The sequence below is a fragment of the Nansenia antarctica genome, assembly GCF_963989245.1.
Source record: "Nansenia antarctica genome assembly, chromosome: 5".
In the NCBI taxonomy this organism is placed as follows: Eukaryota; Metazoa; Chordata; class Actinopteri; order Argentiniformes; family Microstomatidae; genus Nansenia; species Nansenia antarctica.
In genome coordinates, this window is record NC_137690.1 from 43,424,827 (window position 1) to 43,451,355 (window position 26,529).

Here is a 26,529-nt window from a genome sequence, read left to right on the forward strand (position 1 = left end):
GGTAGTAGCCTATAGTTCCTGTAAGAAACTCAAACCACTTTCACCCCTGGCCTTACAACATGTAACGTTAAGTGCCTGTTACTTGCCGCTTTCAGTTCTAAGGAAATGCCGACATCAAATGCGACACGATTCTATTTTTATTTCTCCTGACACGTTGAGCACTGTGCTTTTTTGTTGGTGAACTACCGTAATAAGCCTAAAAAAACTTCAACTGTTCAAAAAGTGCAACTTCTCTGCTTTCAGAAACTGTTTGAATGTTTTAGATTGGGCATATAGTCAGGGGTGCACATAACTGGTGCGCCAGTGCGCATGCGTCGCCAAAATGCATGCTGCGCGGCAGATCAGCCGCATGAAGGCGCTCTTGCGCACCAACAGTTTTTTTTTTTTTTTTTTTTTTTTTGGGAAAAGTTGATTTCAGTGTTTACAAAACAGAGCAGTGCTTAAAGAGATGTCCGTTTATATCAGTGTGTTTAAAGAACAGACATTCAGTTAGTGCTTAAAGAGATGTCAGTTTATTTCAGTGTGTTTAAAGAACAGACATTCAGTTAGTGCTTAAAGAGATGTCAGTTGATTTCATTGTGTTTAAAGGAGTCGGACAGACTTTCATTCTTAAAGAGCAGTCATTTGATTTTGCATTTGTTTCTTTTGTTTTGCACACAATAATTTGGTCGTTCATCTTTATTTATGAATAAATTTCGTTTTGCTAATAATATATCCATGTATCCCTTTTTTATCCATCCTGTGGGACGGGTCGTGACTCGCGAGCTCGGGGAGCACCAAGCAGCATCCCTAGGTGCTCCTCTGAGCACTGGCCCCAAAAAGTTATGTGCACCCCTGCATATAGTTCATGAATTACGATAGTTTGAATGAACGCTGTAAAATCCTGTCTGCTGCCGGCAGCTCCCAGCTCCGGTTTCGGAGCAAGACGCGAATCTATCGGCATTTCAAATACATGCTCACATCCAGTCATCCGCTCACTGCTCTCCATCAAAAAGGGCACATCCATCAATAATATTACATAATAACAACTGCTCTGATTAGATTGCTTAGATTGTTTAATACATCAACGGGGGGGGGGGAAGCGAGATGAACTCTGAGCGAGTATCATGCTTCCTCCATTGAATTCCTTTCAAAGTGTTTAAGCCTTCCCCCTTTCCACTGGTAATAAGGAATTGGCAAGAATAGATCGATATAGATAGATCAACATAATGCAGCACTATCATGCACAGATCAGCCTTAAAACATGTAACGTTAGATATATAACGGAGCGATGTATTTCTACGGAAAGGCTGACTGACGCGGGGCTCATACAATCTCCGCGTTTGTTATAGATGAGAGTGCTCCGGTGTCTTTATTTATTTACAGTGGTGTGCCGTCAGGGCCAGCAAGGCCTTCTCTGCTGGCCTAAACATCATCAGAATATACATTTTATTTTAATATATATTTTCCACAAATATGTATTAATGATTCCCCATAGTCTATTCTCTTCATTTCATAGCTTTCCTCTTGGTTGCGCTGCTTCCAGTCTCCGATTGAGATTTGGAGGGCTGGCCTTTATGTTAGAGCTTTTATCCAATCAAAATGTGTTGCTAGGGGGCTCAAAAATCTGCCCGCCTTCACATTAAACGGTGCTGCGGATTCGACCTGTAACTTAACATTGGAACGAGAAAACCTGTGGCGTACCTAGTAAACCTACGTAGATGCGAGCAAAAGCAACAACGGCGCCTGCTGTAAGGCTCAATGATGTCAGCACCCAGCACGTCTTTTGATTGGATACGCACTATTGCTACGCACTATTGATACGCACTATTGATATTCACTATTGAGATGCGGAACTATGCCGGTAGATGTGAAACTTTTGAAAGTGCGCAGGGAAACGGAGCCTCACAACGAAAGCTTTCGTTGACTGATCGATAATACTGATCGATTGTGTCCTGTTTTTGGGTAAACAATAACTTTCATTTAGGGGACACAATGAAAGCGCCAAGTCCACAAACAGAGGAAACTACGTTGAGCTTCTTTCTTTTCTGGCTGAAAACAACCCAGATTTACATTACCACCTGTCCACAAACAAAGTGTTTACTGGGACGTCAGGCAAAATACAAAACGACCTGATTTTTGCTATTGCTGAAGTGATGGAAGAAGAGATCAAAATGGAGATTAAAAAGGCACCCTTTGTCGCTATTATGGTGGACGAGACGACAGACGTGGGTAATGTAGCGATCTTAAAGATGTTAGTTTAACACTCTTCATTGTAAATGCGGATTTATTGATTAAAAATGCTTCGGAAATATTAATATAACTCTGTTGTACTTGTCTGACTATGTTAAGGTGATGCAACGCCCGGTTATACTGTGTTTCTGTCTAGTTTCTAGAGCCATGGCGTCATAACGATGGTATTAAGAGGTAGAATAATTCAGGTAGGAATGTGTCGGACATCACTGAAGGCCTAGGTGTGAAATGCACCGCCCGCCACTGTTTATTTATATATACAGCATATGGATGTTACGTGCCTATTATGGAGGGTGTATCATGCCGTATTTAAATACAATACAAACATCGGAATGCAATACACACATCGGAATGGAATACACGTGTAACACCAAATACAATGCAAAAATACGGAATGTTTGTGCCAAAATAAAAGCAATGTGTATTACATTTGAGCGCAGCGTATTCCATTCTAGCATGTGTATTGTATTTGGTCACGAGTGTATTCCATTCTGCATGTGTATTACATTTGAGCGCTGTAGGTATTATGGCACTTGCAAATACAATGCAAATTAGTATCCGCCCATATGCAAATTAGTATCCGCCCATAGGTTCTGCCCTTTCCGGCCATAGGATTCGCGATGCCAACGATGACGACAGTTTCTGTAATAGCTTATTAATAAAGATTCGAAAAATTATGCTGACCATCGTATTATCTTAGTTTAATGTCATTTCAATGAATCATATACCTTTTATTTACAACAAGCACAACACAAAAATCGCTATTATGCACCGTCTTTGTCCGCGAATAACACCGGCTGTGGAGGTGGTACAAACTTTGCTAACTTCACCATCTGTCTACGGTCATTTTGAGCCCTTAACCACCGCGCTGACACCCCGAGAAGTTATGCTTTTAACCGTAAACTCGATGAACCGGGAGTTCACCCGGCCGCTGCTGCTCGAAGCACCGCTTGTCCAGTTGACAGCAGGGGCAGAGAATATTTCTACCCCGGAATTCCATTCAAATGCCCGCGTCAGTCAGCCTTTTCCGTAGAAATACATCGCTCCGTTATATATCTAACGTTACATGTTTTAAGGCTGATCTGTGCATGATAGTGCTGCATTATGTTGATCTATTTATATCGATCTATAAACGCGGAGATTGGAGCCCCAGACAGCGCTGCACTCGTATCTATCAGCCTGTCTGTATAATGATGTCGTTGAATGCCGATGCTGTGGTACTGTGCTGAATGAACCATTCGCTGACTGTCTTAATAAATCAAGTACAGAGATTCCAACCCGTGTTGAACATTCTATTTCCTTGTCAAATCGTGTATGCTGTCATTGCTGTGCACCATGAGATGACAACGCATTTAAGATCACAATCCTCAATAGATTGATTCCATCGTTTTACCGACAAGAAGATTCTACAATCTATCAGCCTTTCCGTAGAAATACATCGCTCCCTGTATAACGATATATATCTAACGTTACATGTTTTAATAGTAAGGGCATTTTACCAGATATTTGACCAATCTGCGAAGTAAATCGTTACCAAGAAATTTCTTCACCAATGTGTTTCTAAAGGTGTGTAATAACATGTCCTAAAAGGTTGAAATTCAACTCCTGTGGGAAACCTCATAAAAAACTGCTCAAAGTTGGGGTACCGATAACCGATTTTCGAAAATTCGAAAATGCTTAAATTGGACTTGAGTAACTTTTGAGGGGTCAAACTAGGCATTTTTCATGATTCTGAGTTGATTGCAAGCATTTATTTGTCACCAAGAGCACTTCCTGGTGCAACCCCCAAACCCCCCCCACCCCCATTGGTGGTTGGCATTCAAAGTGAGGAAGTTTGGAGGTAACAGGTAACATTAGACAACATTAGACAGCACCAGCAGAGAGGCACTATGATGGGCATGGACTCTTAGTCATAGGCCTCACTACATGTGGAACAATAGAACCAGGCTGCTTGAGCTACTCACACAGCCCAGCAGAGAGGCACTATCATGGAGGTCATAGCTCCAGAAGAGGGGTGACTGGTAGACAGCTAGGCCCAGTGAGGGCTCTCCTAATCGGACTGGCAGTGTATCACATAGTACCTGGAGGTCAGAGCTCCAGAAGAGGGGTGACTGGTAGACAGCTAGGCCCAGTGAGAGCACTCCTAATCGGACTGACAGAGTAGCAGTTAGGCCCTGGAGGTCAGAGCTCCAGATGAGGGGTGAATGGTAGACAGCTAGGCCCAGTGAGAGCACTCCTAATCGGACTGACAGAGTAGCAGTTAGGCCCTGGAGCTCATGTGACCTCCAGCATAGGGCCACAGGCCTAGTCACAGCACCCATGGAAGGTGTGTTGTCTCTGGGCTGTGTGTCTAGCTGAACACCTCTGGTAGTCCTTGGTACATCTCATGTTGGTACATCTCTTCCACAATGGGAGGTGAGAGTGAAGCTATTCAGCTTCACTTTCATCTCCCTTTTTTTAGGCCTCCATAACAAGTAAGTTACTGCCCAGCAGAGTGTCTCTCTGCTGGGCTGAGTGAGTAGCTGAAGCAGCCTGGTTCTATTGTTCCACATGTAGTGAGGCCTATGACTCTGTTTCCATGCCCATGATAGTGTCTCTCTGCTGGGCTGTGTGAGTAAATGAAGCAGCCTGGTTCTATTGTTCCACATGTAGTGAGGCCTATGACTCTGTTTCCATGCCCATGATAGTACCTCTCTGCTGGGCTGTGTGAGTAGCTCAAGCAGCCTGGTTCTATTGTTCCACATGTAGTGAGGCCTATGACTAGTGTCCATGCCCATGATAGTGCCTCTCTGCTGGGCTGTGTGAGTAGCTCAAGCAGCCTGGTTCTATTGTTCCACATGTAGTGAGGCCTATGACTAAGAGTCCATGCCCATCATAGTGCCTCTCTGCTGGTGCTGTCTAATGTTGTCTAATGTTACCTGTTACCTCCAAACTTCCTCACTTTGAATGCCAACCACCAATGGGGGTGGGGGGGGTTTGGGGGTTGCACCAGGAAGTGCTCTTGGTGACAAATAAATGCTTGCAATCAACTCAGAATCATGAAAAATGCCTAGTTTGACCCCTCAAAAGTTACTCAAGTCCAATTTAAGCATTTTCGAATTTTCGAAAATCGGTTATCGGTACCCCAACTTTGAGCAGTTTTTTATGAGGTTTCCCACAGGAGTTGAATTTCAACCTTTTAGGACATGTTATTACACACCTTTAGAAACACATTGGTGAAGAAATTTCTTGGTAACGATTTACTTCGCAGATTGGTCAAATATCTGGTAAAATGCCCTTACTATTAAAACATGTAACGTTAGATATATATCGTTATACAGGGAGCGATGTGGGGCTGCCCAGTAGGAGCACCTTTCAGTCAAAGGGCACAGACCTATGAATGCCTCTAGTGAATGGCCTAGGAGGGTGAAAGTTGACATGGTACAATGTCGATTGAAGGGGAAGGAGTGTGTCAAGTTTGGTGAGTGTGACTCTTTCGCAGCCCGTTCCCTGGGCCCAAACGTACCCCAGCACTTTAATTCAGGCTTTTGGGCCTAGTCTAGTGTGACATTAAAGGTTAAAGGACTTTAGCGTCGCAACCGTAGGTGCCACAGACACGGTTCAGATATTTTCCGACTCGGCTCGGCCCCACCGACAGGCCACACCCACTTTGATACAAGCCACTCCCCCTAACTGTCTAAACCACACCCACTTTGATAAATAAATTATATTTATATAGCGCTTTTCCGAGGCTCAAATACCCTGACAATATGGGGAAAACGGGAAAGTGCTGTGTCCCTTGTTGTATGAATAGATCCGACCGGTCTCAAAATGTAGCCTATAATTAATGCAAGTGCAATCGGGCTAACGTTACTCATTCTCGCAGTTCCAAATGAATGAACGTTGAAGCGCACTGCCGTCGGGTTGTAAAATAGCCTAGTTTGATAGGCCTATTGACAGCGAATAAAACAGTGAAGATGACAATTGTTTCTGCTGTTGTTATTAAAATCTGTTCTCCGTTGGTTGTATCTCAAAATGTGGCCTATTAAAATCTGTTCTCCGTTGGTTGTATCTCAAAATGTGGCCTATTAAAATCTGTTCTCCGTTGGTTGTATCTCAAAATGATGTGGCCTAACTAATGATGTGGCCTAACTAATTAATGCAAGTGCAGCCATGGGCGTGTCCAGGGGGTGGCCTGGGGTAGCACGTGCCGTGCACGCACCGGAAGAGGAAATAGATAGACTGTTCTAATGTTTACACCTGCGTTCGCCCTGCTCAGGACTTGTTTAATTATTGTCATTTCATTAAAGCAAATGAACAAATAATCCAGCAAAGAGGAAGACGCATGTATTCGCGGACGACTCACATGGACATCGGCAAATAACACCACCCCGGAATCTGTAAGCAAATGGAATATTGTTCTTATTTAGAATCTATGGTATTTGATGTACTGTACATGACCACAGATTGCATAGTTGTAGGCATCTAGTGATTTATATGCTCTCAATTTCTCACGGGCCTACATGCTAGGCAATGCAAACTTGAATGGCCAGGTAATGGATTGGAACAATATCTCGTTAACTCCGACCACTCCCCCAGATTTGTTTGTTTAAAGAATAAATATATTAACGCTTTATTAATGCAAGTGCAATCGGGCTAATGTTACTCATTCTCGCAGTTCCAAATGAATGAACGTTGAAGCGCTTGTATCTCAAAATGTGGCGTGCAGCCCGACAGGCGCACATATCACGCGCACCCCTGCGCTTTCAGAGCTCGTTTTCTCGTCGGAATTCGACGTTTGGAGACGAACGACAGACGTCAAATACTGACGGCTTCCGTGTGAGACCAGGTTGTACACCGATATGAATGAAAGCAGATTGTTCTAGGAATTTAACGATGACTGGTAGGGAAATCAATCAAATAAAAATAAAAAATCTATACATTTCGATGATGTGTGGCTCTGTGTTTAATTAATGTTGGCGTTGCGCTGGGAAATGGTTGCCTGTGATAGACCCAGATCGAGTTATTGCACTGCTGCATTTTCCTTTTTGTCAAAAGCCGCAAGGATTCTTTTCATTTCTCCAGACAGCGTGTACCTTCCCGTAAGTGGGGAGTTATTATGTCATCCCTATACAACTTTTAAGGAGCTAGGCGTTGTTAAATGTTTGTGAAACATCTCTCCTATCCCGAGATGTGTGTGTAGCCATCTATCTGTAACTCAATCTATTTCAAACAAATGACAGACATATAGGCGATAATGAATAACTCAATAGCTCATAGACAACTGGCTGCACAGGCACAGAGAGCTTGCAGGTGGCAGAGATGAGAGCAGCTGTGTACTGACTGACATTGACATGTTACTGATGAATACATTTGACTGACAGATGCAGTCTCGGTGACATGTTTCTATGATGGCTCCCCTTATACAAATGACTAGAATATAATGAGGGCACTGCAGCGGAAAAAGGGCAAGAAAGACAGACGAGTTTGCGAGGGCGGCGTCACATGAAATGGACAAAGTAAACTAACGTTAATAAGCCATTGATGATGGTTTCACCAGACTGTGTAAAACGAACTAGATGACCGAATATTAGCCTACGATTTCCATCCCGACATAAGGCAGCTCACAACAGGGAAACACATTCGGCCATCTGGTGTAAATCGACGGGGGACCCCTGAATCTCGCTTTCACCCTCTTACACAATCCTTGGGCTGAGCAGACAGCCTCGCATGGGTGTGGATGGAGAAAACTGGGCTAGACGACGAACGAATCTCAATCCCGATCACTCATTAATCTCACTCTCAATCAATATAGTCCGATATTAAAAAGGCCCATCCCATGTCATTACAGTGGACAGTAGAAATTGATTGTGCATTATATGAGGGAATAACGAGGACGGGAGGCGTGATATGTGGCGGACAGTGAGCATCAGTCGGTCCTCTTTGGAAACGGACACTTTGTCCACCTTTCTTGAATAACGGGCGAAGTTCGTTTATACATGTTGTGATTTCAATGTAAACAACGTATGTTTTGTGTCTCTCATTGGTGAATAACATTAGTAAAATGCTCAAGACCTAAAAAAAAAATCCTAGTATTTTTCTTAAATTCAAACCGATACAAAGAATATGACACTGCCAAGGGAGTCGAACATAATATAATATTATAAAAATGGGACAGGACTAGCCCATTCTGTCATTTTGTGGATTAGATTAATTATGGCAATTAATGTATGAGTGACATTTTTATCAACATGTCACTCCTATGCGATGGAGAGGGAGACGGGGACATTTAATAACACGACATTAATATCATGAAAATAAAACAACCATAATAAATAGAATGTGTCATTATGATCTCTGATTTAGCCTAACTATCAAGACATGCTTATGAGCGATAGAGCTTACCAGAGAATAGCGGTGTCCCGTGTCCGGCTGGGCTACAGAGTGACCAGGGATGCTGCAGAACCGTCCACTGTCTCTCCTCCTCACGTCCACTGTCTCTCCTCCTCACGTCCACTGTCTCTCCTCCGAAGACTCACGTTTGGTGTTCCTACCGCCCGGATAAGATTCTCCGCCGTCTGTAACCGACCCGAACACGGCTGGGATTCGGTAATGGCTGTCTGCTCTCCCCTCCTGCTCTCTCTCTCTCTCCCTCCTTTTCTCCCGTTCTTTCCTCTCTACCACCCCCCCCCCCACACACACACACACACACACACACTCACACACACACGCACGCACACACACACACACACATACACACACACACACACACACACACACACACACACACACACACACACACACACACACACACACACACACAGATACCACCGCGTTGTCTGTCCCTCACTTTCTCTCTCTCGGCCTCTTAACTAGGCTGTTTCCCAGGTCCAACATTAACCCATAGCGCCTATATCGTACTGGAGAAGTGAAGCATCGCGGAAATGGAATTTCGGTGTATTCTGTGTTCATCTGTGGTTCAGCTGCACGGCCGCGCACCGCCAGCTGGCGACATCCACGCTGTTTTTAGAACTCAAAGGGGCGTTTACATCGGCATATTTGTAGAGCCTAAAAAGCACACAGCCAACACGACATTGCCGTCCCGCTTCTGCTTTTTTGCAATTGGGTCATTTTTTAAATACGGTGCCTTTCCGTCCCCAGTACTAAATCATGTTGTATTTTGTCTAAATTTGGACAAATACTAATTCCATTAGGTTTTTCATGTATAGTCAATTGTTATTTATTATGAATACAATGATATGGGCTTCTAAGTTGTTGTGTTCTACATTTTAAAAGCTTTGGTTAAAGATGTAAATTGGATTTTGCATGGGATTTGGGATGTCCCCAGTGTTGTTTATTCAACTTCAATCCAAAAAATAACTATTAATAACATATACATTTCCAAATATGTTATTATTATTTCATTTTCCTGATCAATATCTATTGAAATCAAATATAGTTTTTATCCATTTATTTATTTTTTTGTACAAAAATGTAAGGTTTTGCTTACAATATTGCTTGTCCCTGCGATCACTGTCCACCCTGTTATGCTGTGTTAATGTCCCTTTTAAAAGAAAACACAATCACATCACTCTCATGAGGTGACATCACATCAGTGGAGAGGATTTCAAATGTGGTAAGCTGTGTGATTTTCTACCTCTTTTACCATCAGATTTTTATGTTTTTATCCAGTGAGTTTAATGTGGTTGACCATAAAGTGTCCACCCTGTTATGCCTAAATATTGAGGAGATCAATCAAATTGAATAATTTCAAAAAAAAGGTATTTAGTGCAAATTAGATTCCTCATCAAGTATTCATGGTCATTCTAGGCATTATGCTATCACAGGCAGGCTAAAGGCTAACTTTAACTCAAAATGTCCACCCTGTTAGTGTCCACCCTGTTATGTGTCCACTCTGTTCTGGAGACACTCGCCCTATTCAACTACAGAGGGTATTCTGAATAAAATAAAATGTAGGTGCCTGAGCTCGACCACTATGTTTTTCAGCAAGCTAGATATGTCCTTTATATAATAGAACATTAAAATATAGATAAATCAACAATTTATTTTTCACAAGTTATGAAGTCCAAATGGCACCGTATTTAAAAAATGACCCAATTGGTTTCTGTGTGTTTTACATTTTTTACAATGTGATCGTAGTAATGCCGGGTCTTAATCCTCTGCTCTATCCATGCCCTTTTCCACCCCATGTGTCATATGATTCGCTCCTCTCTCTGGGATACACATTATTTCCTCATACAACATCTGTAATTGTATAAATACGGAACTGTTTTTCCGGCTACCTATTTTAGTGGAAGTAGGTTTATCAGACTGTTGGGAGAGGGCTGTTCAGAACGTGGTCGGCCAGGGGATTGGGGCAGCGGTCCGCCCACGCCTCCATCAGACAGAACGGCGGAATGCCGCTCGACAGTTCTGGATTAGCAAACCTCGCTGCTGATGTTTTAATCAAACAAAAGCCAATTCTGTTTGACTGACCAATGAAAAACGCTGCACACGACCAAGACCGGGTTCAAAATAAAGCCTATTCGGCCTGCTGGTTGTATCACAGAATACCTCAAAGGCTTTAACTGCACATAGTAATAGCCTCATTTAATTATAGGAACACATGAGCATGAATCCAAATTCTCAACAAATTGAAACCGTGTGATTGCATACGTCGGGCTAGGCATAGGCTACAGTATTTGTGTCACGTTGTCTCAAGGCCTGAATACAATGTACAATACAACTCCCTGAGCATAATATCACAGGTCTAGCCTACCATATAGCAAGAAACTAACTACAATGGCAAATGATAGGCTATGCATATATGCACTCTGTATTTAATTTCAGTCTAAGCAAAGTATAGCCTAATACTCCTTCACTTTATGGTAATTTTATAGAAAAGCATATGGACACAATACAGTCTAAATTTAAGTCGGAAGTTTTGATTCTTTTGGAGATAGGTCATCTCGGATCCGCAAAACTCTTCTCTAGATTCAGGGGCGCCGGCAGTAAAAAAAAAAAAAAAAAAAGAAGGAAATGCTGTCGGAAGCGAGTCCACACCCATCGAAACTTTTTGCTGCAAGCGCCACCTGTATGACATGCTGCCCTCCTCCTCTGTTTGACTTTAAACTGAACTCGACTACAATTCAAGCGAGGCTAGGGTAGGGCAGTCATGTGGTCATCACTGACAGATACTTCATGGGACGTTTCTAGAGGATTTCATGTTGTCACCGCCATGTTTTCAAAGCCCTTCACTTCATTGTCCAGTTTGAGACTGCATAGATACACTGCCCCTCCGTCTGTTCTCCAAGTTCAACTTTCAAATCAATTTCAGATTTACTGAGACTGGGAGGTAGGTAGTGTAATTTACTGATTCGAAAAGAGCATTGGATGAAAGTCGGTCTTGTTTTAGTTATTCGAGCTGTTGGAGCCACCTTGCGGTAAGCAGGAGACTCTCATAACCTGATCAGGATGAGTTAACGCTTGGTAATTGAATCGAGATGCCAGAGTACATCCACTCATCTTCATCTTCAAGCCATCCCTTGGGAGCATTTCCGAACTAATCCATTGACTTCTATTGACCAGAATTTGGTCAATGTGGTTAGAGATCAAATGCATTTCACAATGAGTGATTTTGATTTCTGAAATGGTTATCACATGCCAGTAATCTTGTCATATGTCAATGGGGCATTCCAGGACACAGATGATATACAGTAGTTGCCATGTTTGTTGTCTTGTCGGTACAGGGGCGGCTGTGGCGCAGGAGGTAGAGTCGCCGTCTAATGATCACAAGGTTGGCAGATCAGCGGTTCGAGCCTCGGCTGGCCACATGTCGAAGTGTCCTTGGGCAAGACAATGAAAAAGGCGCTATATAAGTGCAGTCCATTTACCATTCCGTCAAGGTTTTAGTTGTCTTCTAATCAAGAGAATTTATTCTAAATGACCTGGCAAAGTTTATATCATGAATAAGCCTGGAGGAGAGAGAAATCAAACAATGTGCTTATTGTAATGCATGGAATGAGAAATCCTATCAAATTGTTTGATACCATTCCTCATTCCATTCATATTCATTATAATGAGCCTGTCTTCTTAATTTCTACCTCCACCAGCCTCCCCAGGCCTAATTCTACTTGCATTGATCCAGAGTATAAATGAAGACAACAAATACTTCAGAAGTTAACCCTAAAGGTTGTGCATATTACAAATGACCTATATACCATTTTGTTCTCTACCTTCTATCTATACTATCTCTCCCTACACTTTACCTAAAGGAGAGAGAGAGAGGAGAGATACAAGATACAACGGTCAATAATATTTATTTGGAAACTTGTACAGGTTAGACAAACAATAAATGACATCTGATGAACAATTCTTATAAACAAGTCGGGGGACGACGACGACACCCCCCCTCCGGTCTGCACAGCAGTGAGGCTGGTGGAGGAGGCCTCCCCCTCTGCCTGTCCGGTGTGGGGTGGTGTCGGTGCGCTCAGGGCCTCTGCTCTTCCTGCCCAGTGTGGTGAGCTGGGGTTTTGTAGGTGCCGTCCTTCACCATCTTGTCCCGCTGCTGACGGATGTCATACAAGCGCTTCGCCTGGAGAGAGAGAGATAAGACACAGAGATAAGACACAGAGAGACAGACACAGAGAGACAGACACAGAGAGAGACAGACACAGAGAGACAGAGAGACTGTGAGACAGGACATAGAGAGACAGACACAGAGACTGTGAGACAGGACATAGAGAGACAGACACAGACAGACAGAGACTGTGAGACAGGACATAGAGAGACAGACACAGAGAGACCGTGAGACAGGACACAGAGAGACAGACAGATGCAGACAGACAGAAACAGAGAGACAGACACAGAAAGACAGACACAGAGAGACAGACACAGAGAGACAGACACAGAGAGACAGACACAGAGACAGACGCAGAGAGACAGACGTAGAGAGACAGACGTAGAGAGACAGACGCAGACAGACAGACACAGAGAGACAGACACAGAGAGAGAGACACAGAGAGAGAGACACAGAGAGAGAGACAGATGCAGACAGAGACACAAAGAGAGATACAGTGAGACAGACAGACACAGAGATAAAGATCCATGTCAGACACTGACTGCATATTCAGTGACGTAGGCTACCTGTCAATCTCTCTCTACAGGGATGCAAGCTCAGAACTTCTTAGAGGTATTGGTGTTTTTTTTTATTCACCGCTCGATCAAAACCACTATATTCTTAATTTCTCTGCTCATTCTTGAATCTCTTCTTTAGTTTTCAACGAAAGCGGGCTATACATATAGATATCATTCTTAACAATGGTCATGTTCCTTTTATTTATTACTTTTTTTTGGTTGATTACAAAAACAATGTTCATGTTCTTGTGATCCAACACCAAAGCATCACTGCAGACTGAATCAGTTCATGTCCACAGCGTAATCAAAGGGCTGAGACCCGGCATTTGTAATAAAATGCAGTCCTTTCACATCATGTATGACATCAATTTAAACATGTTAGAGACGGTAACCTGGCTCTGGTCCAGGGGGGGATTCCAGATACGTTGATTAGTATATTCGCGATTAAAAGGAAAGCCTCGTTCAGGCAACTCTCGATTGACACTCCTATTTATGAATCGAATTAATTTATTAAAGACGAAAAATAAGATGTAAAAAAGTGTAATACTGCCGCAATACTTACAAGGCGAGGGAAATGGTTTGGCAAGAAATTGCTAACCGATTAAATGCGTAGGTCATACTAGCCCCTACTTATTGTTTTATGTAAATGTTTTAATCCATGAATATTCACTACTGTGGTGATATTAGCAGCAGGCTACAATCTGTCAGATCATCAGGATGGCAGAGTGATCTTAACCGCTGCCATCAGATCAAAGCGTTCTTTTAAGACGGGGGTTAGAATCCTGCTTCTGACAGACCTTTTACTGCATTTCGCTGTCTGATGTTTGTACTCTGCAATAACAATAAAGTTGAATCTAATCTAAAAATGTATGTTTAAAATGATGGTGTAGGCTAATTTACAAGAACTGACACAATTACAATGGTGTTTGAAGCCTTTCTGACTAGTAAATTATCTAGCATTGTAACTGGACCCTGGATTTGGCATAGATGTTTACAGTATATATTATTATAAAATAATATTAATATTTCAACAATATTTATTGTACATTTTCACATTAAACTGGAGGGATTATACATAATAAGTACTCTTATAACAAATACATGTTTTTTAATTTCAAGTAAAATAAGGGCTGCATGTAAAAATGCATAGGCTAACAGAGAGCTTTTGAAAAATTTGCATTTGATTTTTTCACAAAACCCGCCGTCAGTAAATGCTTTTTTATGTTGACCCAAAATCCAAGCAATTTAAGGGAACATTCATTAGCACGTTGTTGGGCAGTGAATGAATGTGTTAGGATTCTGCTGGATTGATCATATTGGGCTCTTAGATCGTGTATTTTCTGTATCCGTTCAGATTTGAGTGGATATGATTGCTGCTTTTAATAATCACCATGGTCTCCGAACATATGAGACATAAAGGCTTTGAACTGCCCGAGGGAAGAATGAATGTAAGAGTCTAGGGATGTCCCGATCCCATTTTTTCACTACCGATACCGATACCTGGGCTTCAGGTATCTGCGATACCGATACCGATCCGATATTAGTATTTATTGTTTTACTCCTGAATAATAACAAATACTTCCCCAGTATAGTCCACAACAACAGTTGGCTATTAAAGACTGCCAGCCTTTATTCAAGCAACAAAAACAGTACTCTGCAGTACTCAGTGACCAACTGTTTAAAACAATTTAAACAGCAGCATTCAGCATTGTAGAAAAAAAAAAAGAGTTACTGTCTGATTTCTAGTTTTAGTGCCTTCAGGTTTTTATTCTATTTATCTTCTCTTACAAATGGCAAATCAATTATAGGACCCTTTTTAAAAGTGTAGCCCGCTGGTGAGACCAGAAACCAGTCGCAGAATCGAGGGAGTGTCAACAATATCTGGTTTTCGTTTTTTGTACCCAGTCCATATAATAAAAAAACAGTTTAACCATCACTAAATACTTATAATCTGTGGATTGGATTAACTGTTCTCGTTTGTCGGAGGCTACCAGTAAGTGATAATGACTTGTAAACATACTCTCGTTTTAGGACGTGTTCAAAAGCAAGGACTGTGTGTTCATCTAGTTAAGATGGGAGTGGAGGTGAGGGAGCTGATGAACTGGGGCTGGGCTCCCAGAGAGGCAGCGCTAAACTGAAAACATACGCGCAAACGGATGCATTCAGAATGTAGTTATGTGTTTTTAGCATGTCCATGTTCTCTCAGTATGTTGTGATGATATAAAAACGCAGTTAGACATTCCTAGCGATGTACCACTGTTAGCCGCTAGCAGCGTTTGTTGTTGTGGTTTGGTCAGTCACTTTTCTCCTGTCGCATTCCCATTCGGTGCACCAACATTCAAATACTCGTGTCGTCTTGAATTTCTTTCCGATTTCAATGTCTGACGCATCATTTGAAAGCTTACCATCTGTAGTTTCAGACTGTGTAAACAACCGAAAAATTACTTAAGCAAATGGTTTATGATTTCACCAGCTGGCATCATGACATTGTCAGACTCATTACACACAGGTAGTCAACTCTCCTGCACGTGACCACTGACTACGACTGCTGTCATCACGTGAGTGACACGCCGGATCGCGCACGCGGATCGCAGACTATTTTGTTTCTGGTGCGATCTGCGATCCAGCATTCAGGACCAATATCGCAGCGATATGCGATATCAATATCGGATCGGGACATCCCTATAAGAGTCTGTCCGTTCTTCTGTTTTTGCTGTGTCTACCTTTCTTTTTTTGGAGCACGCCATGACTTTTCCCTAACTTATTTCTCAGAGTAGTCTCTCAAATTCAGGCAGAAGGGCAGGGTCCGGGCAGGTGCACACACTGCCCTTCTGCCTGAATTTGAGTATGATGCTACCCAAATGAATGTTATTGTTTAGTGCCGTACGCTTTCGTGGTATTATATTGTGTGAATTATCATCTGTATGTTGTTTTTCTTTCACTCGACTAACCGCCGAGATAATACTTGAGACATGTACTTCCGTAAACATTAATCCAACTGTCCTGCAGTTCTAATTTGATGATGTGTCCCAGTCTATACCATGGCGTAGTGGTCAAAAACAACTCTCAAAAGGCTTTTGACGGACGCGAAAAACACGTTGTTCCGCAAAAAATTATGACGGACGAATATTTCGGATTTGGTGTGCAAGCGTGATTGACACAACATGAGTTTTTCTCTTCAAGACCAATTTCCCAAAGCACATGTCCCGGGACAGATTTGTCTCTGGAGGTTATAACAATAATAATAATAATTGATTGTGATAATAGTATAATAAGAAATTACTATGTTCATGTCTCCTATCACTTTAGGTGTCTTTGAGTACCCTGAAAAGCGCAATATAAATTAAAAAAAAGTATTATTATTATTATTATTATTATAGTAGGCTAATGAGAACTATTTATATTTCTTCCAATGGTGTATGTGTTATATTGCTTTAATCCAAGGTAACTTACATGAATCTATATCTGGATTTTCAGGTATCTACACCTCCAGGACAACCAGGCAGCTGACATGGATTATGTGAGGGGACTGTCCTCTGTCCTGCCCTCTGTGACTGCACTGCCACACTTTATTTTTTATTGAAAATAGTGCTTACATTATTTTTAATGAAGGTTTGGACTCCTTAATAAATAATAAACTCCAATTCCCATGAAAGCCACTGGTGTAAGCTTTTAAATACTTTTTGAATTTCGTTTCTATCTGCTACAGAGGCTGAGAAATATTTTTGTTAGTAGGCGTTGACACTTTTGTTGAAGTTCCAGAAAAACGTCAGGTTTTAGGGGGTTATTCAAATTCTCGTTTTAGACCTTAATGGGATAAGTCAGAGTAACAGAGCTTTAAGTCACAGTAACAGAGCTTTAAGTCAGAGTAACAGAGTTTTAAGTCAGCTTGTGACTCCAGTCCCGGAGCAGAGCTAACACAGCACCATGCCCAGTGCTCATACACTAACCGTCTTCTGCCGATGCATGCACTCGTAGAAGTCCTCGAACTCCAGCTTGCACTCCTTCTTGGCCCGGATCTGGCCGATGCCGTCCCCACACTCGATCCACTCCTTCTCGAAAGCGTGGCACCGCGCTGCCCGCTTGTAGGGCTGCGGCCCGCTCTGGGCTAGCATCCAACGGTCCAAGTTGATGCCCAACTTCGCCTGGAGGTCGACGAACGGCATGGTGCTATGGAAACGGGACGGGAAGGATAAGAGGAGAGGTTTTCTGCACCCTGTACAGTTGGACTTCGCCCAGGTTCTTTAAAATCTCCCGATCTCCCCCCCCAAAACATTGGTGTTTCTCAAAACATCAAGACATTTTAAAGGTAGGGATGTCCCAATCCGATATTGATATCGCATATCGCCGCGATATTGGTCCTGAATGCTGGATCGCACCAGAAAAAAAATAGGCAGAGATCTGGGGCTCACGATCCGGCGTGTCACTCACGTGATGACAACAGTAGTAGTCAGTGGTCACATGCATGAGAGTTGGCTAGTAGCTACCTGTGTGTAATGAGCAGGGCTCGACAGTGCGACTGTTTTGGTCGCATTTGCGAGTGAATATATTTCTGTGCGACTTGGAAATACATTCAATCGCACCAGTGCGACTAAAAGACTGCTGAACTACTGTCATGCGCAGTCAAACTTATGTGTATAAGCGATGAGGGAATGAAAACAGTGAACAGAAACGCGTGTCGCAGAAATGCTTCACGCGAGTCCTATATGCGCTTAAAATGCGCATAATGGGTATATGGGATACAGCTCCCATAGTTCGTAGCGCTGTGTTTTGTTAGCCGCTAGATGCTTGCAGCGTTTGCTTCCGGTTTCATTACAAAGAGGTTAGCCCTATATGTGCCTGACGTCTAACAACATTCAAATGACTCTAACTTCATCTTTTTTCGGATTTCAATGTATGACACATCATTTGAAAGCTTATGATCCGTAGTTCCAATCCACAACACGTCACATTTGAAAGTGTTTATGTAATCTTTTTACATTTGAAAGTGTTTTTTGTTTATATATATTTATATTATACAATTTACCAGTCATATTCTGGAATGTGTCTAAATGTTAAAGTTCCATAAGTATAAGCAAAATAAAGTAACAGTTTGTAAATAAATAGTAGCATTAAAAATAAAATAAAAACACAAACCGTGACCCAAAAACCGAGGTTCATACCGAACCGTGGGCCAACTGAAATTAATATTCTTACTTCCCCTTTACATTGTGTGAGTCTCCATTTTTATTACGGCCAAGAGCTGGTTATGATCATTTTGATATGTTATGATTATGATAATTTGTTGTCGTTGTTGACGAAAATTGCGCAATTTTCATTGTGCTACTGAAATTCTTGGTGTGCTACTAAATTTTTCAACATGGTAGCACAGTGCTACCTGGGGAAAAGGTAAGCGTCAAGCCCTGGTAATGAGTCTGACAATTTGTTTGTTTACAACTACAGATGGTAAGCTTTCAAATGATGCGTCATACATTGAAATCGGAAAGAAATTCAAGACGACACGAGTATTTGAATGTTTGTTTGTATCAATGTTTTGCTCAAGAATGGTGACTGCTAAAAACGCTGCTAACAGCTAGCGGCTAACGTTTCGTTCTAAAACGAAAGTATGTTTACAAGCCAGGTATCACTTACCGGTAGCCTCTGGCAACATTGAATCCAACCCACAGATTATAAGTATTTAGTGATCGTTAAACTGTTGTATATTATATCGAGTGGTACTTTAAAACTTCCAAGTTGCCTGTTATGAAAAAAACGAAAACCAGATATTGTTGACATCCCTTCGATTCTGCTACTGGTTTCTGGTCTCACCAGCAGCGTCACTAGGCTACACTTTTAAAAAGGGTGCTATAATTGATTTGCCATTCGTAAGAGAAGATAAATAGAATAAAAACATGAAGGCACTAAAACTAGAAATCTGACAGTAACTAATTTTTTTTTCTACAATGCTGAATGCTGCAGTTTAAATTGTTTAACTTTAAACCAGTTGGTCACTGAGTACTGCAGAGTACTGTTTTTGTTGCTTGAATAAATGCTGGCAGTCTTTAATAGCCAACTGTTGTTGTGGACTATATACTGGGGAAGTATTTGTTATTATTCAGGAGTGAAACAATAAATACAAATATCGGATTGATATCGGTATCGCAGATACCTGAAGCCCAGGTATCGGTAGTGAAAAAATGGGATCGGGACATCCCTATTTAAAGGAGATACAGATTGCTGACCACAAGGCCAGAACTGGTTACTGTGCGTTGACTATAGTTAGGGGTGTAAAGGATCGCCCCCCACGGCAGGCAAGTCTACCGCGGATCAATTGCAAAATTTAACCATGTAATACTATTAGTTAATTCCTCTCAGGGTTCGACAGTAACACCGTTTTACTTGCCCAGACCAAGTAAAACATTCGCCGGGGTTGTTTGCGCGAGCACGACGATGCTGCTAGATCCCGGATAATTGTACCTGTGTTCAGGAAGAACAACAGACAGCGCAGGTGCGAGACTAGACTAGATGATCGTGAGTGAAGATATTATCAAAGCGTACGGGTGATAATATCTTCACTCACGATCATCTAGTCTAGTCTCGCACCTGCGCCGTAAAGGCGGCTACAAACTAGACGACTTTTCAAGTTGTAACATCGCTGAGCCTCTCACACTAAACGACCGTCGTGCTGGTGTCCGCGTCGCAGCGGCGAGCTGACTGTGTAGCACAGCGCAGACTACAGGATGTGGCAACGACGGGGGCTCACAGACTATACGATTCAAGACGATTCGCCAAGCTGTAGTGTCGCGATATCAACACATGATGACGAGACGTTGACAGCTGTCAAAAAAAGATGGAGCTCATTTCTACTAGAAAATAGCCATATTACTATATGTAATATATACATATATATACATATATGGCTATTTATATAATAGGCTATTTACTATTATATAAATAGCCATTTCTACTTTCACGCCTCCTCCGCGCTGCATTTCCTCAACCTCTCATTGGCTGTGCTGTCCACACGGGTCGTTGCCCATGTCAGACTAGCAGAATGTAGATTCCGTCGGCCGATAAAATGAAACATGTTTGAAAAGATCTGGAGCCCTGCAGCGGTCCTCCGATTGCGTCTCTGAGCCTGTCACATTAAACGAGCGTCGGAGACGGCGCGTCCCCGGGTTTGCAACGACTGGAGGATTTTGTCGCCGACCGCAAAAACTGGTCGGCGACAGCTAAATCGGGGTTAAAATCGTCTAGTGTGTAGCCGCCATTAGGTGATCCGTTACACCCTTAACACTAGAACAGCCATGGGTGGGGTCATTTGACCCTGTGAGCAAACCCTGGGCAACATTCAACTATGACAAGTGCTTATAGAGTCGGATTCTTCGGCTTTGACGGGTAATTATCGTGTCAGACATTATTTGGGTGATGTCAATGATCGTAATTGGCTAGTCACTACTGTGTTCCGCGAACAAACTCGTTACAATGGCTCTGATCATAATGAAGCAGTTAATTTTAATTAATAATTTTCAGATCAATTGTTTATAATCGGCTGTTTAAGGTAGCTATACTGTTGTTGATTATAAAGCGGAGTTCAAAGCAGCATCTCAAAGCACGCACTTTGTCCTTGAGTTAATCATTGTATGCTTAAGTATAAAAGTGATATTCATAAGCTAACCGACGATGAATTGAGAATCAAGGACCCCAATTGAAATAAGCCAGTGGCTTTCTTGGGTTTTTATCCTATTAGTTGACCTTGTATGTAATATGTACTTTCATGTACCTACTTCTGCAAATCTTCTAATAAAGTTTTCAATCAATCAATCAAAACCAGTACTCGGATGCTACAACACTAGCTATAGAGCTAACTGCCTTTCGTCCAGCTGTCTCACAGCATACACGTCCTGAGACACCTTCCCTAGACTAGACTGACAATCACATACATCATATTATTACATTTTATATAATTCTGCGACGTCAATCATGATTTGGCCTCCATACTAGCCCGTTATCGAGCATGCTAGCTGCCTGCCACCAACCAGCTGCTGCCAACTGACTTTCAACGCAAGGCATGACCACCTGGCATAACCAAGAATACTGCTGGTAATAATGCACAATGTTATGATAGGTTTTACTAAGTACATTGCAGTCTTGTTTGTGTCGCCAAAATATGTCTCGATATGAAACGAAAGCCATGATTATACCTTGTTTTGTTTTGGAGTCACTTTAACCTTCTGTGGGTCCCCGTTTCTTGCTTCACGGCATAGCAAGCGGAAAGCAAGCTGGTTGCTTGGTAACCACCTTTACGACACTACAGTGAAGAGGCAAGCATCGAGCGCTGCTTTCTAAACCATGCAATGTATGGAGTTAATCTTGAGCCAAATTCAATCAAAAGCAAAGAAATATTTTGTGAGAAAAAAAATCCACTTTGTAAGCAAAAACATAGATCCGTAAGCAAAAACATAGATTTGCAAATGTTTTAATATTTTTTTTTGTTCTCAACTCCAAAACATTTGTTTACAAAGCTCAACTTTCTTTTGCTAAATTAAAATATTTGTTTGCTAAACCTGTTGTTTGCAAAACAACAGCTTTGCAAAACATGAGATTTGCAAAACATGAGATTTGCACAACATGATTTGCAAAACAGTTCCGAGTACAGTCAGGGCGGGACCTACAGCAGAAAGAAGTAACGCACGTCCCTATTGGCCAGTGTCGATCCGAGTGATAGCTTAGGGCGGGCACTTAAACGGAAGTCCTTTCTTTCAGACAAAAGTTTCGTTGAAATAGCGGTCGGAAATGTAATTTCACTGTAATATTAGGAAAAACCAAACATCTAGAGATGTAGGGATGCAACCTTTTTTGTATGTATGCTTTCTGGTGATCTTGAACCCTAAAAAAATCGGAATGCTTGGGTATACCCCCTTTCCAAGTAAAATGAAGCATGTAGATGGTGGGGAAATGGCCTTCATTAAAAGTAATGTAAAAGACTGACCCCCTGCCTTATTTTTTCTTTTATAATGAGAAAACATCACATGGTATGCTTATTTTGGATTTCTCTCTGAGGCAATGTGTGTGTCTGCTAAGGTGACGCAGGGGTGGGAACAAAGCTGTGCACAGAAATGTTTTTACTTTGTCTTGTGAATAGCGTAATTTGAATTGAATCACTTTAATTTGCCACAATTCGCAAAGGTTACATATGAGGAACTTGTCTTAGTGTTCATTTACAGCACAGTGGTCAAGGCAGTATTCAAGATTAGAAAATATTTATATACATTTGTACACTATTTAATGTGCATATTGCACAGTATACATTACAAACCAGACTCTGTCTGTGGACAGGAAAGCTAGAGAACAACCCCCCTCCAACAGACATGGGAATCCCTCCTACTGAAAACCTCCCTCCTGGCTCAGAAATACCTTGGTCTCAATGGAAGACTCAACCGCCGAAGAACAAGAACGGCACGATCTAAAGCTGCTCTGGCCAGATGGGGCTACATGACTGGCCCAACCACCTGTGAATGTGGAGAAGCAGACCACACTATGGAGCTCTGCCCTCTGCTACCCAACCCTTTCAGCTCAAAAGACCTTGCAGTGTTCAATAAACACGCAAAGAACTGTGTAAAGAAATGAGAAACTGTCATATAACACCATGCTTCAAAGAAACGAAAAGAAGAAGTATACATCAATACACTTGTGTGGGGTGAATAATAATTCTGAGGGGAAACCAATTAGTTGCACTTGGGGGAAGAAGCCATTTAGTTGCACATTTTGCAGATATTGGGGAGACTTGTTATTTTATTTGGGGGGGGGTTTCTAATATTTTATTTCAATAAATATATACAACTGCTTAAAAGTGCCTAATTTCATTAAGGTGACATTTTAAAAAAGGTTTTAAAAAGTCATAAAGGAAACCACACGTTTTATAAAGTGTTTATTAATTCATCATCAGATGTTCCTTTAATAACCAGTCACTCACTCAATACACATCTGAATAGATATATTACCAGCAGTAGTAAGAGTATTGGGCATACTTAAATGAACTTGGGCGCTGTTTCACAAGTCTAGTAGAGCAGACCAGCGTTACACACTCTTTACTATATAGCTACATTAAATACACTCTTTAAGGTGTTCCGTAGGAACATTTCCCTGGTGCAAAGTTTAAAAAAAAAAAGGGGGGGGGGGGGGTTAATGTCACACACCTATCTGTTTTGTCATGTGAGTTTCATTTGGGTTGGGGGGAGTTGGTATAGAGTGGTCGTCCGTGCCTTGTTGGTGAGACATAGTATTGTTATATTATTGTTGGCCTATTTAAAAAAAGATTGACAGTGCCTTGGAAAACGCTTATGTAGTAATGTTAAACACAACTAAACTGTCTTCACACAGCATTACTTACATGTTATTAATTAAATCAAAATCATTAGGGGGAACTACCATGGAAAGCAAGCTACTGATTGATATGTGTATTTTGCTGCTTCAGTACCATGGACGGTGCACCGAGCTCACCGTAGCCTACACAAACGCCTATTGACCACAGTCAAAGACACAAAGGCTTCAGAAGTGAAAGAATTTGTTAACACAATGGTGGAGAATATCATTTAAAGTAGCCTATCGGAAGAATAAGTGGAGATCAGGAGGAAGGTGTCTCCTTGGGAAGAGTTTTGGGCTTTTATCTGTGGTATCTTGTCTTCAAAGAATGTGGTTGAAATAGATCACGAGTAAGACTTCAAAGTTTAAGACTATTTATTAATTCAAGTTACAATTCCAGAGCTGGTCTTGGCTGGTGTGGAGTGGTCCAGAGAGCAGTGGGCTAAGAGGATAAGAGAATGGTCAAGAGCCTGGGCTGGTGTGTTAGGACAAAGATGACCATCCTAAAACCCCCTTTAGGAATGCAACAATGGCCTAAAAAAGGTGTAACCCCCACAGGCAATGAATGTGTGTGCAAAAGACAATGTCTAAAGGTGTATACATCTATATACAGTTTATGTGTGTGTGTGTGTGTGTGTGTGTGTGTTAAAATATACCACACATCAAAATATGACAGATCTAATAGTCCATCAGCCAAGACCCCCCAAATCACCAACGGGGCTTAACTGGGTGCATGGGCAATTTCTAGTTGTGTTTTTTTTACTTGCTGTAATTCATAGTTTCGAGTTATGTATAATATAAACCCATGTTTGTGTTTTGTCCTCACAGGCAGAAACACAGACAGAAACATCAGTCTGTCTCGTGTCATTTTGTTAATTTCTCACCGGTGGTGCGTGAATAAGGCGAGGTCCACACCACAACTATAAAGATAGTGGATAACGATATAATTCCATTTTGAAAGCAGAGTGGGCGCAGTTTTGCTATTTACTCAGAGTCGGGCCAGTCGTTATATGTAGCTATTTGAACATGTCCCGTATTTTGTTATATTTCTATTTCTTCCCCTTGTAATATTTAGAATATGGATGATGGGTTCCCACACCTTCAACATAAAATTCAAGGACTCAACACGGCATAGTTAGAGACATGGATAAAGGTTAATTACTGTTACAATACAAATTTGTATGATGAAAACAAGCCGAAGCTCACATAGGCTTGTATATGTGAACAGTTCTCAATTGTGCTGTGTTAGTGATTGCAGACTGTGGTCTCTTGCCTTCTCACAGCGCACAGAAAAAGCTATATTGTGGAGACATTATGCTACTCTCAATTCAAGCACTTTCACATCTTCATCATTTTATTTTCCAATTTCACAAACTTTCAAGGACCAGTGGGAACCCTGTATAATTCAAGTGCACATATATATCCCTCCCCCATTGAGCACTTACCTGCAACCATTTCAAGGTGCTCAGGCAGGTAGGGTCCTCTGCTGTTGGATGATTGGTTGATGGGGGTACCTTATGTGTGTATCTCTACCGAAATGTTTTTGTCCAAAATGTTTTATTTCTTAAGGCGGCGAGACAGTGTGCGGGTTTCCTTTACTACATTATTAAAAAGTGGGAAAACAAGCACACTCGGAGAGTGAACAGAAAGGTCCGGTACAAGGCACAAGCACAGAACCAATATGAAGAACAAGCCAGCACAACAAGGCCTAGTGCTGAAACATGTCTGTGCTGAGCTCCTGACTGAGGTCAATTAAATAAGTAAAAGGACATCTTGTGTGCTGGCTTGTTCTTCATATTCATCTTTATTACATTGTTCACATCTTTCCCAACACACCTGTCCCACATACTACTGAGGTTGGCAGAGACAACTTCGTCTAAAAGCAAAAATCCGATTTGATGGGGGAGCGTGGGACATGGATGTCCATGGATGTCAGTTTAGGGGCCCTTGACATGAAAAAGTTAGGGGACATCAGACAATGTAATACCAAGCTTTAAGTGTTTCTGGTACAACAGTTTTTATTTTATTATGAACATTGTTCAAATATCCTTTATGGATAATTTGTGTAGCCAACAGTTCTGTCTGAACATAAACATCTCTTCACACCTGAGAGCAATCTAAAAGTTTTATATAAAAGTAAACATAAAAAATTATTTACATGACAGTCAGCCATTCAGTATATCAACATGTATTTTTAAACACTGTACATGTACAAATTATATAAACTCTTAACAGTTCAAATAAATAAAATACTAGTTCCCAAAAAATAAATAAACAAATAAAGTAACACTGTTTAGAGAGGTGGTTAAGACAAACAAAATAGAGTATACTTCAGAAATACACTTCACATTTATTAAAGTCCGTACAGGAGCGTGACACTTAAAAGACACTTCACATTTATTAAAGTCCGTACAGGAGCATGACACTTAAAAGACGCTTCACATGTATTAAAGTCCGTACAGGAGCGTGACACTTAAAAGACACTTCACATTTATTAAAGTCCGTACAGGAGCGTGACCCCAGTGTATGGAGTTAATCTTGAGCCTAATTAAATAAAAAAGCAAATAAATATTCTGTGAATTTCTGGGCCTTGGAATGCTACCACTAGTACCTGCCAAAGTTGTAACCATAACGTATTGCGTCGGTTAGGTGTTTTTCAAAATCTTGGACGGTGCTCAAGTGGCTTGTAGGGAATGTAATGCTACTGTATATGCACAAGCATTGACAATGGGGTAACAGATGGTATGTGCATCCCCGTAGCGACTGCAGTCATGGTCAAAAGAAACATTTATCTTAAATGCCTCTCTTCCAGATTCAGTCAGTGGAATGTGTGCTTGA

General features: G+C 41.6%; 1 protein-coding gene across 1 annotated transcript; it reads right to left on the minus strand.

Annotated features, from left to right (window-relative positions):
- Nucleotides 1-12,513: 12,513 nt before the first annotated feature.
- Nucleotides 12,514-21,628, minus strand: ndufs5 (NADH:ubiquinone oxidoreductase subunit S5). The gene is made up of 3 exons (XM_080533100.1): nucleotides 21,531-21,628; nucleotides 17,298-17,517; nucleotides 12,514-12,805 (listed from the first exon to the last, which is right to left on the minus strand). Exons 2-3 carry the CDS (start codon nucleotides 17,511-17,513, stop codon nucleotides 12,701-12,703), a joined length of 321 nt encoding a protein of 106 aa, XP_080389226.1. The 5' UTR covers nucleotides 17,514-17,517; nucleotides 21,531-21,628; the 3' UTR covers nucleotides 12,514-12,700.
- Nucleotides 21,629-26,529: the final 4,901 nt, after the last annotated feature.

Excerpts from the sequence above, each read along its gene's own strand:
- ndufs5 (XM_080533100.1), bottom strand. The coding sequence starts at position 17,513 with ATGCCGTTCGTCGACCTCCAGGCGAAGTTGGGCATCAACTTGGACCGT. Across the intron at positions 12,806-17,297 it reads GCATGCATCGGCAGAAGACG|GCGAAGCGCTTGTATGACAT; the intron begins GTTAGTGTATGA and ends CTCTCTCTCCAG.